Source organism: Lactuca virosa, chromosome 2, assembly GCF_052849685.1.
Source record: "Lactuca virosa cultivar CGN04683 chromosome 2, Lactuca_virosa_CGN04683_v6, whole genome shotgun sequence".
Lineage (NCBI taxonomy): Eukaryota > Viridiplantae > Streptophyta > Magnoliopsida > Asterales > Asteraceae > Lactuca > Lactuca virosa.
The window spans coordinates 37,811,677-37,827,273 of record NC_136427.1 but is presented as its reverse complement, the minus strand read 5'-3'; the positions used below and the strand labels follow the sequence as shown (position 1 = coordinate 37,827,273).

At 39.0% G+C, this 15,597-nt stretch overlaps 1 protein-coding gene and 1 long non-coding RNA gene across 8 annotated transcripts; one reads left to right on the top strand and one right to left on the bottom strand.

Moving 5' to 3' along the window:
• The first annotated feature begins 9,788 nt into the window (after positions 1–9,788).
• On the top strand, positions 9,789–12,933 carry LOC145159033 (uncharacterized). 7 transcript variants are annotated; one of them, XR_013737451.1, is made up of 10 exons: positions 9,789–9,896; positions 10,317–10,375; positions 10,561–10,632; positions 10,715–10,759; positions 10,898–11,009; positions 11,631–11,673; positions 11,889–11,990; positions 12,080–12,139; positions 12,356–12,406; positions 12,572–12,933. It is a non-coding gene; the product is annotated as an uncharacterized LOC145159033 (long non-coding RNA). The 7 variants fall into 7 exon arrangements; XR_013737448.1 differs by lacking the exon at positions 11,631–11,673; XR_013737449.1 differs by having other exon boundaries at positions 11,631–11,990.
• A 1,503-nt stretch (positions 12,934–14,436) lies between these two features.
• On the bottom strand, positions 14,437–15,260 carry LOC145156300 (VQ motif-containing protein). The gene has a single exon (XM_079075730.1). It carries the CDS (start codon positions 15,219–15,221, stop codon positions 14,562–14,564), a length of 660 nt encoding a protein of 219 aa, XP_078931856.1. The 5' UTR covers positions 15,222–15,260; the 3' UTR covers positions 14,437–14,561.
• Between the last annotated feature and the right edge of the window lie 337 nt (positions 15,261–15,597).

Genomic DNA, 15,597 nt, shown 5'->3' with positions numbered 1-15,597 from the left:
TAATCCTAGAGCCTATAATCTATTTGATCCCAACATCATCAGTGTTGGTGTTATCCTATCACCAAGATATCATTTTTGGTATCAATAAATGATCTCCAACATTACCGGTGTTAGTACACGGATCACAAATTTTTTTAGTTTGATTTCAATAAATGATCATCGCTGGGGTCCATATATGTTCACCAACATTATCACTAACCTTCATGTAATAACAATTTATAGTCATCAATGTAGCATATACTACATTATACTGACAACACCTTTTTTTCTCACTGGGGTTATTTGCCTTCATACCAAAACATGTCTGCTCTTGATTCAGCTTAATTCTAACCTTCCCAAACATAGGTTTAATTTAGGCCCATAAGCCACTAATACATTAGTAACCCAATAAGACTACAAGTCCAATTCACGTGGACAATATATAGACTCCATGGCTATGTGGAGCTTAATCCTCACAAATGTGTCCAAGGCAACGGCTATATCACTCCTTGCCACATGTTATGTGGCACACTACATTTCACCCTAAGTTTCTACCCTTGGCTATGCCTACATGCACATCGTTTATGCTATTCATTTTCATTTTTAACAAAACTTTCAAGTTTTTCCCTTTTTTCCAACTTCAACAACCCTTATAGATTTACCACCAAAACCTCACATTTTCAATACCAAATGATCTTATAATCCCAGTTAACACTGCATTTACTTTAAGTCCAATACATAACACAGTTCATTACCCGAAACTCTCATTTAAGCTTGATTTCAACCTAATCAAAACTAGGTCTATAAATGAAGATGCTAATCTCAATTTTCCTCAAATATGAAATTCTCCATTCCAAATCCAGCAGGTCACTTGCCATTGCAACTGAAGTCATTAGGATTTTTGCCTGAATGGAGTAATCTCAAGTTGTTCCCCTTATCTCCTAAAACTGTAACATCCCGAAATTCCCAAGTATCATATTTGACAAATTCATGTCCCTTAGTAGATCAACTCGACGGATTGGATGTCCAACTCGGCAAGTGGAGTCATTTTGGCCGCGTGGGTTTATTGACCAACTCGACGAGTAGAGACACCAACTCGGCGAGTTGGAGCTCTTTGGAGAAACCCTAATTTTTCCGGGTTTGTGTTCTATTTAAAGGGCCTTAAGCCCTTATTTCCGCCTCCCTTATCTCCAGAGAACCCTATGAGAAACCCTAGATCGGTTCCATCCATTTTGAGAGAGAAAGATACTAATTTGAGTGTTCTTGTGCAACTTTGGAAGAAGATTTGGAAGAAATCGTGGCTTGGACCAAGGACGGACGTTTGGATCTAGAGATTCTTCATGGTTAGCTTCTGTTGGAGGTAAAAAGATGCTAACTTGATCATTTCCTTATGAGATCTTGGTTTAGGTAGTTTCTAGGGTTTTCTCCCATCCTTTTGTGTCATTGGGTCCTTTGAGCATGATTTGAGGTTAAAACCTCATATCTGGATTGTAGGAGGTCTTGTGAATCCAAAGACCCGGGCTTTATTGAGCTAGAGACAAGATCTTGTGCATCTAACCCTTGTTGGAGCTTGTGTTGGCATTATGGAGCAAATATACCATGCATGAACATAAACATCGAAGCTTTACGTGACATTCGAGCATTAGGATACTAGATCCGAAGTTTGGAGTGGTGGATCTGCCTTAAAACATCTGAATGAGAATACATATAGAATGGAATCGTCGAGTCGATAAGCTGACTCGACGAGTCGGTTGGGGTTGTCCCGATGGGTCTGATCATGAAGTAACTCGGCGAGTTGACGGGTCAACTCGACGAATTGAGTTGGTTTTCATGAGGATTCTGAAGAAACGAGATGACTCGACGAGTTGCTTTGATGCACTCGACGAGTTGGGTCAACATGGACTGTTGACTCGAGTTTGACTTCTGTTGACTTTTAGGGTTTTCACCAAATGTTAGTAATGGAGAGCATGGAGGGGTAGAATGGTCTTTTACCCTTCCCAAGAGTTAGAGAGGGGCTAGTATGAGTTTATTTAGAGTCGTGATTTTAATTAGAGATAATTATCATATGTGTTAGGCGGAGGCTAGATCGGTGATTCGTGTACGAGGTGTATTTGCTTGCTTGCTTGCTTCAAGGTAAGTCTTCTCACTATACTTACCATGAGTGGTATCTTTGTGTGACCGGAGGGTCTTATGTGTTTAATTGAGTATTGTGTTATCTTGCATTATGTCTCTGTGATTTATGCTGAGTATTGTTATGAGCTTATTGAGTTAGGACCGGAGGGTCCATCCGAGTTGTGGGACCAGAGGGTCTCCACTGAGACACATTGACCGGAGGGTTTCATTGAGTTACAAACTCGAGTGGATAATGTGATATGTGTGGTATTTTGGGGAACTCACTAAGCGTCGTGCTTACCGTGTTATGTGATATGTGTTTCAGGTACTTCTCAGGGTCGCAGGAAGGCAATGGCTTGATTGTACACACGAGATGGAGTTATGTTTTTGGAGGATCCTGGATTTTATTCAACAATTAGGAAAATGTGTTTTCAATAATTTGACAATTGGGGATTTTGTGAAATTTGTTAATGAGATTTATGTGATTTTAAAACGAAAAAATTTGTTGAAAATTTACGGTGTTACAAGGTCGTATCAGAGCCTTGGTTTGAGGGATTCGGATGCACCTTCGAGTATGTCTGGACTCTAACTGAGGATTTTAGAAGATTTTTCAAAATAAATGATTTTTCTAAAATGAGTAAGAGTTTCTAAGAGAAAAACGAGAAGGAGCAGTGTGTACAATTAGCCAGAGCCTGAATGGTGATTTCCCAAAAATACCTTATTTGTTTACTTTATGAGATATTTATGAGATATTAGAATTACATGCTAAAGGATAGGCTAGGTATTTCAGATTTTAGGGCTAGAGTTGCGTGATTTATGATGCCTTAGCCTAGGAGATGTTGCTATCTGTTAGTTGCTCTGTGAATGTGCTGAGTAGGAGTACCTAGCAGGAATCCTTTAGAGAGAGAGCTTTGATTAGCGGGGTAATCTAGGAGAGATACCTAGATGAGCATTTAAGGAGTCTACTGAGAAGAGTAATTAGATACCATGAGAGGTAAGATAGCCTAAGTTCGGTAATGCCTTTTGAGTTGTGAATAGAGTAAGTGGAGTTGTGTGCTCGAGTAGTGTTTTGTGCCGGTGGAGGTTATTCGATGCCTGAATGCTGCTTGCTTCGTGCTTTGTGGAACTCTTGATGATGGGATTCGGCTACTAAGTGAATATGATGATATTCAGGAGGTAGATGGCTGGCATCATAAGGGGTTCTTCAGCAGCTGATGGCAGAGAAGTGTGAGAATCTAGGAAGAGCCTCAGGATTGATCTTAGTCAGATGAGTACGCTGATAGAGGAGAGCATTCGCTAGAGAGCGACCATGTATAACGAGATTGGTGATCGAGAAGGTTGAGCAGCTACTTAGGAAATCTGGGTTGATCCGTGTGGGAAGTATGGGTAGATGTGGCAAGTAGTATGGGCCCGTACTACTGAAAGAAGAGGACCCATACTCGAAACAGGGAGAATTCCAGAGGTTCTAAGTAGCAGATTGAGAAGAGATAACATGGTTCGAGTACCATGAGTAGTAGAAGATTGAGAAGAGATAACATGGTTCGAGTACCATGAGTTGTAGTAAATTGAGAAGAGATAATATGGTTCGGGTACCATGATTCGTAGCAGATAGTGCTTCTGACTTTACCAGTTGTCTCGTTGTGGTTGTTCGGACTAAGAGTTGATACGATAAATTTTGGAGCCAGAGGGCCATGGCGGTCGAGCTTCAATGGAGTGTACCTTGAGAGGGATGTTGAGTTAGGTCCCGAGAGACTTTACTGGTGAGATGCCAGTTGGAGTCACAAGACTCAAAGATGAGTAGAGATGACGTTTTGTGGAGGATTACGATCAGAGATGAACAATCGGTCGATAGTTGAGAGATCACTTTCTGTGATGAGAATTGCGTTATTTTTGTTTCTTGTGTGGAGCGAAAGAGATAACGAGCTTTAGGTTTCAGAGTTGGAGGTAAACCCTGTAGGGGTAGCATTTAGTTGTGATATTGTCACCAGAGTATTTGGTAGTGCGTTTGTTGCAAGGTATTTCTTATACCAAGAGAGGGTCATTAGTGGGGACCGATATGGATGAGAACTGGGATATGACTTAGTTGAGTATAGTGAGGCATATACTAGCAGTAGTTTCGGGTAATCAAGAAAAGTATATAAGGGTGGTGGCCCTCGTGGGTTATATCGGACATCAAGTGTGGGAGTAAGGTCTCTTGCTTCCATGATAATTCTCATGATGGAACGTTGGTTGAGGAGTCGAAGATGAGGAGTGTGATAGTTCATTATTCTCATACTGAGAGTCATGGCTACTACGGGACAGTTGAGATGTCCGGTAGTGTGTCGGTATGAGATTTTGGATGACTAGAGACAATCACGTTGGGAATTCCGAGGATTTCATATGAGATTCAGGATATTTGGAGTTGCTTGGTCTCTATCGGGAAGATCATCGAGTGTTACGTAGTACATTCCAAGAGTCAAGTGCGATGTACCTGGTTAAACAGTCTGTGGAGTAGATTGTTGGTATGCTAATTGGTGATGGTTCTAACCCTGAGTGGGGGAGAATTGGGTATCTTATTGAGAGGATCAGAGATTTGTTCAAGTGAGGTTAGAGAACTGGTTATGGAGATTTGCGGTACGGATTCATGAGACTTGGGTTATTAGTGGATGAGGCAAGGTGTGGAGCGAGATAATGCATGTTGTACGTGTTCAGGAAAGGATGAGTGTATCCACGGCGAGTAGCCGTTGGTCAGGGACCTTATGGTGGTTAGGAACCCTTCGAGGTTGTAATGGTTGAGTTCGAGGCGGTTGGCTCGTTAAGGAGAGTTTCGACGGTTGAGAATTTCTAGTTTGATGTATGGGTTGTTATATGCTCTTGGCAAGGGCAGAAGTTGATTGGCAACCAACTTTAGAGTCGGTATGAGTATTCTTGCATGTGTGTTTGAGCAATAGAGGACGGGGTTTCAGATTGTTGTCAACGTGTTTTGATTCATTGACGATTCCTCCGTGTTTCAAATTGAGAGTTGGAGTATTTCGAAGTTACGAGTTGTGCGAGAGGAAGATCAGTGGTCGAGGCAAGACATTGTGAGATTCTGAGAGGGTGTATTGCGGTATCCGAGTATGATGCCGTGAGTGGGAGATCAGTGGTTGAGGCAAGACATCATGAGGTTTTGTGATGGTGTACCGAGATGTCCGAGCATGATGCCCTAAATTTTCGGATTATTTTGAGATTTGAGTTGTGAGATGGCAAGTGGGGTACTAGGTGACTATGGTTCCATTAGGAGCCCTTCAGTTGATTGTCATCAAGCGGGATTATCCAAGAATGTGAATTGCAACGAGAGAAAGTGTTTTGTCACGACGATTTTCGTCAGGAGTATGGATGATTAACCTGGGTGGCTGTGTGTACCTATCTATGTTGGACTGTGGAGTATTCGATAGTGAAATAAGTGGGTGATGACTCGAGGATGAGATTAAGGGGTGATAAGAGAGTGAGTGGATCCGAGTGGGAGTAATCACTTGAGACTATCAGGGAAAACCATGGGGTGAGCCCCTGGCAAGCGAGAGAGTATTGTGAAACTGCTGGGAGCCGTAGCTTTCACTGGCGAGCGAGAGAGTATTGTGAAACTGTGGGGAGCCGTAGCTTTCACTGGCGAGCGAGAGAGTATTGTGAAACTGCGGGGAGCCATAGTTTTCACTGGCGAGCGAGAGAGTATTGTGAAACCGTGGGGAGCCATAACATTCACTGGCGAGCGAGAGAGTATTGTGAAACTGCGGGGAGTCGTAGCTTTCACTGGCCAACGAGAGAGTATTGTGGAACTGCGGGGAGCCATAGATTCCACTAGCCAACTAGTGAGAGAGATTGTAGAGACTCTGTGGGGGAGCCATAATGATCACTAGTCAGAGCATGACGTAGAGAAATTCTTAGGCTTGGGTAGCCTTACCCATTGAGTCTTTGGGAACCGGGTGGCCGGACCAGGGGAGAGACTGGGGTCTCCATGATGGTCGGGAACCGTTATATTCCGAGTTGGGGTGGGGCTATCACAATTGGAAGGAATTGGATCAGTGATGTACGTGTGAATTCGAGAATCACTGGTCGTGAGTTGAGTATCAGATTGGAATTGAGTGGTCCCATTTCTGTTGTCGAACCAGACTCTCGAGTTTGAGTTTGGATCTAGTGGTGTATTGGGTAGACAGAATGAGATTTCGAAAGTTCAGATGGATTTCATTTCGAGAGGTAATGATTCCGTCTAGTGTCTTAGTCCGGAGTGGATCAGTTTGTTGGTATGGGAAGAACGACGAGACGCATTGAACTAGTAAGTAGCACGCGACAAAGGTCGGTGGTGAGGCAACTTCAGATGGGACTAGATAATTCGCTTGAGGTAAAGCGAACTTCATGACTTGTGTGTCACGATGAGACAAGATAGCTATTGTGAGAAAGAAGTCAGTAAAGTTGTTTTTATTGGGTGTACAATGGGTAACCTTTGGAGGTTCAACTGTTGAGTCGGGTGTTGACCTGGTGCTCAGTGTTGAAAGGGATATTTGAGAGGAAACTGGGGCTTATGATCATAGATGTCAGAGGATACATCTGAGAAAGCATGATCCTTTCCTTGTGTCTGAGGACAGAGTCTTGAGAGTCCATTTTTTTCAGATGGGTTCTGATAGCAGTACAGTTGATTGGTCCCTGGTGAGATGTGACCCTTTAGTTCCTTTGGAGTACGATCTGGATCGATTTGTATAACTAGTATGAGTAATAGGTAGCCAATTATTGGTAAATGACTTGACTCTATCAGTCGTAACAAGAGAATCAGAGTGGCGGTGTATTATCACAGTTTGTTATTCGAGGAGCGATTAACATGATGATATCTTGCGAGGGCGGTCTGGCAGGGAGACAGACCACTTGAGTTTCCAGGCTCTAAAGAGTCAAAACGGGTACCGCAGCGGCAGACGGGTCCACCTTTTCGGGATTGGGAGTTCCTGTTTGGGCTCAGGTGTCTTTGGAGGGAAATTGTTGTATGATATGAGATTCTTTCGGTGGTGTTTCTCGGGTCATTGGGTTCGATCTATGGATTGTTTTGGAGCGATTTCGAGGGCAAAATCTAATTCAAGTGGGGGAGAGATGTAACATCCTGAAATTCCCAGATATCATATTTGAGAAATTTGTGTCCCTTAGCAGAAAAACTCAACGAGTTGGATGTCCAACTCGAAGAGTGGAGTCGTTTTGGCCGTGTGGGTTTAGTGACCAACTTGATGAGTAGAAAGACCAACTCGGCGAGTTGGAGCTGTTTGGAGAAACCCTAATTTTTCCGGGTTTGTGTCCTATTTAAAGGGCCTTAAGCCCTTATTTCCGCCTCCCTTATCTCCAGAGAGCCCTGTGAGAAACCCTAGACCGGTTCCATCCATTTTTTAGAGAGAAATAGACTAATTTGAGTGTTCTTGTGCAACTTTGGAAGAAGATTTGGAGGGCATCGTGGCTTGGACCAGGGAGGGACGTTTGGATCCAGAGATTCTTCATGGTTAGCTTCTGTTGGAGGTAAAAAGATGCTAACTTGATCATTTCCTTATGAGATCTTGGCTTAGCGAGTTTCTAGGGTTTCTCCCATCCTTTTGTGTCATTGGGTCCTTTGAGCATAATTTGAGGTTAAAACCTCAAATCTGGATTGTAGGAGGTCTTGTGAGTCCAAAGACCCGAACTTTATTGAGCTAGAGACAAGATCTTGTGCATCTAACCCTTGTTGGAGCTTGTGTTGGCATTATGGAGCAAATATGACATGCATGAATGTAAAGATCGAAGCTTTACGTGACATTCGAGCCTTAGGAGACTAGATCTAGAGTTTGCAGTGGTGGATCTTCCTTAAAACGTCTGAATGAGAATACATATTGAATGAATTCGTCGAGGCGATGAGCTGACTCGACGAGTCGGTTGGGGTTGTCCCGATGGGTCTGATCATGCAGTAACTTGGCGAGTTGATGGGTCAACTCGACGATTTGAGTTGGTTTTCATGAGGCTTCTGAGGAAATGAGGGGACTCGACGAGTTGCTTTGATGCACTCGACGAGTTGGGTCAACATGGACTGTTGACTCGAGTTTGACTTCTGTTGACTTTTAGGGTTATGACCAAATGTGAGTAATGGAGAGCATGGAGGGGTAGAATGGTCTTTTATCCTTCCCAAGAGATAGAGAGGGGATAGTATGAGTTTATTTAGAGTCGTGATTTTAATTAGAGATAATTATCATATGTGTTAGGTGGAGGCTAGATCGGTGATTCGTGTACGAGGTGTATTTGCTTGCTTGCTTGCTTGCTTCGAGGTAAGTCTTCTCACTATACTTACCATGAGTGGTATCTTTGTGTGACCGGAGGGTCTTATATGTTTAATTAAGTATTGTGTTATCTTGCATTATGTCTCTGTGCTAAGTATTATTATGAGCTTATTGAGTTAGGACCGGAGGGTCCATCCGAGCTGTGGGACCAGAGGGTCTCCACTAAGACACATTGACCGAAGGGTCTTATTGAGTTACAGCCTCGAGTGGCTAATGTGATATGTGTGGTATTTTGGGGAACTCACTAAGCTTCGTGTTTACTGTGTTATGTGATATCTGTTTCAGGTACTTCTCAGGATCGCGGGAAGGCACTGGCTTGATTGTACACACGAGATGAAGTTATGTTTTTGGAGGATCCTGGATTTTATTCAACAATTATGAAAATGTGTTTTCAATAATTTGACAATTGGGGATTTTGTGAAATGTCTTGATGAGATTTATATGATTTTAAAATGAAAAAATTTGTTGAAAATTTACGGTGTTACAAAAACACACACACACACCCACACACATCGCACTATTAACATGACTAAAGATGGAAACTTAAATTCGTTAATTAGTGTGTCACATATTGGCTAGACTTCGATCCCATATACCTTTATGTATGTTGGAATCACTACAAGAAAAGTCTTTATCAGTGACCAGTTTTTTAGTGACGACTGAAAATCTGGTCACTATGAGCATCATTTAGTCACCATATAATAAGTCGTCACTGAATTTTGGTAATACTATAAATTTAGTGACTAATTCGATGATAGTTCTCACTCACCGGTCACTAAGTTATAAAATAAAATTTAAATAATTTTTTAATATCAGAAAACAAATATTAATAACTAAAAAGAATGGTCACTGGCTTAGTGACAAAAAATACTGGTCACTGATGTTAAAGGGTTAGAGACCAAAAAAAAGTCGTCACTAGATTGCCTCACATGTGGATGCGTAACCATCCGCCTTTAGTATACAGTGAAGAACTAAAATTACAAATTATAATAGTTAAAGGGCCAATTGTGCCATTTCAGTATGATGAAGGCCCATAAAAAATAATCTCCTTTCTTTTAATCGTATCACGTCTCACCATCATCAAAAACCCTCGTTTTTTTAAAACTCTCTCTCTCTCTCTCTCTCTCTCTCTCTCTCAATCACGATTTTCCGGCAAAAATGCCAACAACAATCGCCGTTCTGATTCTATGCATCTTTACGGTGGTGATCAATTGCCTGTCGTACGTGACGATCGGAAGCACAGTGAAGAAACCAGAAGGAACATGTTGCTCGGGGCTTAAATCGGTGTTGAGAACAGACGCACTGTGTTTGTGTGAAGCGTTCAAAAACAGTGCGCAATTAGGCACATCGTTGAATGCCACCAAATCCCTAGCTTTGCCTGTTGCTTGCGATATCAAAGCCTAGCTTTGCCTGCTGCTTGCGATACCAACGCTCCATCTGTTACTAACTCTAGAATTAAGCCTATCTAGTATCTCCGTTCGTCTCTCGTTAATCACTTACTTTCTTCAGGTCTGCACAGTATGAACATCTCTATCTTAATTTGTTTAAAATCAAATTTCAATTTTGTCTTAGTGAATTGCCTGCTTGATTGACATGCAAAATCAAATGTGTTTTGTGTCCTTTGTCCTAATTCACCCCATAAACTGAGATTCCATGGCTTGTCTTACAAGTGATTTTCGAATTCCTATTTAAGTGAATTCATAATCTAGCTCCATTCATAAATCAATGGCATTTTCACTAGATACAAGATAAAGTTAGGTTTTCGAACGGAAAGTGGAGAAAACCTTTTGTAATCTCAATCAATTAAGCTTTTGATTCGCCCAACTGGCATGTAATGTGTCTATGAAGGCTGATTAACAACTTATATTATTGATTTTGTTATTTAAAATATTTAAATTTGGTGGAATGACACACTGTAGTTGTTTTTAGGTTTTAACAGCGAGTTTAAGGAAAGATTTTGGGGGTGAGAATCAATTTTTGGCGGAATGGTAACAATTTAGCTAAACCTTGATTGTTGTTTCTGCACTACATCATTTCTTATTGCAATGGAATATGACTTGCTTCCCTATATTTTTTCTTAATCAGAATTATATTTTAGGAGCTTTCAAGCCTTCTTGTAATATTTCAGTTACACTTATTGTTCTCATTATAGACTTATTTGCCCTTTTTGCAGATATCTGTAGACCAGTGCAAGGGAAGAAGGTTGAACATAATGGCATTAAAATAGAACTCCTTGGTTAAATTGGTGAGTTTTCTACTTAATTTTAGGAGAAATTGTCATGCAAATCAATGTTAATAATATTTTGGTATTTTATTTCTGTTTGCAGTAATTTATTTTGACAGAGGCAACTTCTATGACTTTACCTCTCTTGGTAAGTCCATCTGTTTGGATGCTAACTTTATACATGTTCTTGATGAAATGACAACTTTTATGTTCTTTTTTCATTGATAATTGATAATTCAACATCATTATTCATCGATAATTTACTATCTTACCCTTTGTTATGTAGTTCGTGAACCGGATGTTCCTGGTGAAATATATGAAAGGAAAACATTTCCTTTTGAATATTCTTCAGTTTAAATGCCTTATGAGACATACAATGGTGTCAATGTGCGACTTAGGTAAACACCATCTTATATCTAAATTCAAATAAAATACAAAAAAGCATAAAACCATGATTATGATTGCATATGAAATGGGTTTTAGCTACTTCTACAATAGCAAACATGCTACATCCGGCTTACCAAGGTCTTGTGTCATCAATGCAAGTGATGAAGCTCTATTTTTGTAGCAAGTCGAAAATTATAGTCTGTGTTCTAGAGTGAAATTGAGTTGTTGACATCTGTGAAAAATGTTTTCTCTTAATCACAATTTAAAAGTAAAATTAAAGCAAAAGTGTTGGTGTTAATTTTGTGAAAGATGTTCTTGACTCTGTTTTTGGTTTAACATAAGAACTCAAAATCCAGCCTATCTATTAATGGGAAGAATACTCTTTTTCTTAGGCTATCATTGTATGACTCATTTTGGATCTTTGTAAAGAACATAAACATATAGAAATATGCTTTTGCCAATATGCTACTTACATATAATCTCAAGAAGGAAAGAACAATTTCTCATTACTTAAAGTGCATTAAATCAATTTGGCGGAAGTTTTTTATTTATTTATTTATTTTTTTTTAATTTATGCTTCTAAATTGGTTTTTGAATTTTCTTGCTTTAAACCAATATACAATATGTTGCAGACCTATGGTATTGACTCAAAGCTATAATTTGTTGCAAAATTTGGTAAGAAAACGACTTTTTTGTTTTATGAATTTGTTTACTTTCTACTGACTGATGGACTTTAACCAGGGGAAGTTATGTCATTTTTACAACATTGTTCAAATATTCGTCAAATGAAAAAGTTCTTTTGTTATGCTTTAAGTTACTGCCCTTCAAATATTTCTGGTATATATTTGTTCTTTTAAATCAGTTTATGTTCTTTCTCTTTCTATTCACAGAAAGAAGTTGCAAGCTCTGAACTGGAGAGTGGTGTTATTAATGTTGTACATGATAACCGAATGATTTCATTCCTTTAACCATGCCAAACATGATAACTGAATGTAATCACTCATTCTATTCCCTTGTTGTCTATTCCATTCCATCACTTTCTCAACTATGGCCCTTTCATACACCTTTAAACTCTTTGCAGGGTAAGGCCGAAATGGCAAGAATAAGCTTAAAGATTTCAAATATTCTTTTATATCTCGAGGTAACATCAACTGTTCAATTTACTAAACTACCCTTGATACAATTATAGCATTGTACTTTCAGTTTTTATCTTATCAAGACCTTATACCTTGAAATTACTACATAAACTTGTTTTGTATTGCTATAAATTGGTAGATTTCATTAAAGTAGGATATGCTATAATAAACAAATCATTGCTATTTCTTGCAATTAACCATTTCTAATATCATTCTTGTAGACTAGGATAGCTGAATATTTTCCCAGTTTAGACGAGATGCTTCAATCACAGGTTAGTGAGATACTTATTTACTTTTTGGTTAATAATTTTCTTTCTCTTCTATTTCAATTTACTAATTTTGTTATAGCATTGTAAATCCTATAAATAGCAATGAACTTCCATTACTTGTTTATTATAGCATCCTACTTTCATTCATTTCTATTTACAATATTGCAGGTCTGAACTTAGCAGTGAGAAACAGGCCACCAGCAGATCCAACACCGCCAACTCCAAGAATCATAGGTAATTTATCTTTGAAGTAGCTACTTGATGGAATATATCATATTTGCTTAAATGACAGTTAACCTTTTTTTTAGTCTCATATATCTTAATGCTTTTGGTAATCAAGTTGCTGGAAGATTTAACTGTTGTCTTACTGAAGATTCTAAAGAGGTGGCAGTCTGCAAAAATATTTATAAATCTTGTATAGATAATGTGATTGGTTTCTCATTGTTTAGGTTCTCACTTGAAACTACTGATTTGACAGATGTTCAATATGATGTCTTTTTGCAATCAAATTGAACTGTGTTTACCATTTATGTTTACCATTTGATGAGATATATATTGATAAATGAATTATAGTATATCTTACCTTTGACTAAGTAAGTTCCATGCTAGTTACCTAAATGAGTTAAATACAAAGAAATAGCAATCAAAATTAGTGACGATTTTTTATGGTCATAAGTTTGATAAAACAGTGATCATTTTTTATGGTCACTAATTGGGTAAATCAGTGACCATTTTTTATGGTCACTAATTGGATAAATCAGCGACCATTTTTTATGGTCACTAATTTGACAAAACAGTGACACTTTTTATGGTCACTAGTTAGATAAAACAGTGACGACTTTCATTGATTAGTGACAACATTTAGTGACGAAATGGATCGTCACAGATTTAGTGACCAGTATATTTTGGTCACTATTTAATGACCGCTTTTTTATTTTGGTCACTAATCAATTTTTGTGACGGACCTATAGTGACGAAAAGTGACGACCAAGAGTTTAGTCACTAAATCATTTAGTGACGACTCATTCTATTGTCAGTGACCATTTCGCTTTCGTCACTAATTGGCATTTTTTTTGTAGTGAATGTACCTCTCTCTATAAGGGCTCTTTTGAAGAGTAAATAAATAAAACCCCATATATTTTAAACAATCCACTTTCCCTTCCCTTCTATGAAGTGATAAGACAATAATAAACACAAAAAATATAATGTTACACATGTAGTCACCATACTCCATATTTTCTCTAAGCTGGCTATTTTATGTTTACAACATTTCCTCCCTTTAATCAAATACTTGGTAATCACCCCACAGATCAACAGTTATCTCTCACATACCCACAACTTATAATAAAAAAAATATGTACCTGGGTATCATAGTTCAAGTGGTGTCCTAGCATGTAAAGTTAATGTCACCTATATATTGGAGAGTCTTGCTCAGTAGATCCGGTGCTGTTCTAGAAGATACGAATCACATTTTTTGACTAACATGTACCTATATCTCTGTCTGGAATCTTTTCTTCAATTGATGGAGTCTTCAAACTCCCGAATTCTTATCGTTGGATAATATTTGGTTGATGGCTACCGGCTGTCACATCACTTACTATATGTTCAAATCCCTAAAAAAGCTTTGATATTGTTGGTGTTGTGGTCGAACAACAACAAAGTTAGAAAGTCAAGGTTTTCGATGTTTTGGATTAATGGCTTTGGTGTAAGGGTTGCTGTTTTAATGTTTGCATCCCTTGATTGCTGCTTTTGGGTTTCTTCAGTCTTGTCCTTGGGTGTCTTCGGTTGTTGCTTCGTTGCTGTCTTTCATGTTGCTATTAAGGTGAAGTATTAGCAGGATTAACTTGGAGTATCTAATTCCCATGTTTTATTTCTTTGTAGTTCATGTTCCAAAAATCGAATTAGTATTGGTTCAAAGTTCGGTTCTTTCAAATCCTGACTCTAAAATGAAGTCCTAATTCGAGTTCATATCACCGTAGATCCATTTAAGATATACAAATGACGAAGATACATATTCTTAAACAAAATGTGAATGAAAAAAAGCAAAAACTGAACCTTTTATTTCCATAAAGAATACTTGAAATAAACAAACAAATTGTGGAGTTATTATTTAGAATCTGCAAAAATGAAAACTTAAGATCTGAATAAATTAAATAGATCAAATATCTGGGTATTCTTTGAGAACACGCAATGATGAAGATGAAGACGATAAGGAATTCCGATTCAAAAATAACGAGTCGGGATTGTAAAATGGAAGCTGATGAGTCGATCCACAGAAGAAATCCGTTGGGTTGGCCGAAAAAACTGGCGTAGGATTAAAGTAAGGATCAAATCCCGCCGCCCTATAAGGCGGTGCTGTAACCCCGACCCCAACCCCACCATCAACAAAACAAGAATTCACCTGAGGTATATCATTCACGCTACTGCCATGTTCCTCCGTAACAACAGAGGTTGATTCATTATCCTCCGTGTTCCCTTGACCTCGGTGGTGTCTCCGATCTTGTGTCTGTTGTGTGTCCTCCGGTGGTGGGGTGTATCCGGTGAGTTTTTGAACCAATGCCATGAAATCTCGTGGGTGCGTATGGATCACTTTGGGAGAATGCGTGTATATGATGACGGGTCGTCGTGGTGGTTGTTGTTGTTGTTGTTGTTGGGGTTTGTTGGTTAAGCCGTCGGAGGTGGTGGTGGATGATGTGGTGTTGGAGGACGGAGGCAGACGGGTGATGAAATTGGAGTCTTTGTTGATCTTGAGTGGCGTTTGATCGTACGCGCCACCGTCATGTTGTTCTTCCTTTGCATGGAATTGCGATAGGCCCATGCTGGAAAAGATGAGAAACGATGAGAACTTTAAAAACCTGAAACGTGTTTTTGTAAACTGTGTGGATGAGGGGAGGGGTAGTGTTAGTTTGGGTTTTCCTTGTTGTGGGGTAGGTTGTTAAGGGAATGAACGAATAGAAAAAGAGTTTATGTTCATGTTTATCTAAATTAAATAAATTAATCAGAATGTTTAAGTGAGCTAATGTTATTTCATAGTAACTTTCATTGTTACAACTTACAATTACTTACACACTTGGTATTATTTTTTTGGTAGGTTCTGACAAAAAAAAGTGAATTATATTTCAACCAAGATTCACTTATTAAAATAACATGTACATTGATAAATCCGTAATTTACGATGATTTATGCAAGATAGG

Excerpts from the sequence above, each read along its gene's own strand:
- LOC145156300 (XM_079075730.1), bottom strand. The coding sequence starts at position 15,221 with ATGGGCCTATCGCAATTCCATGCAAAGGAAGAACAACATGACGGTGGC.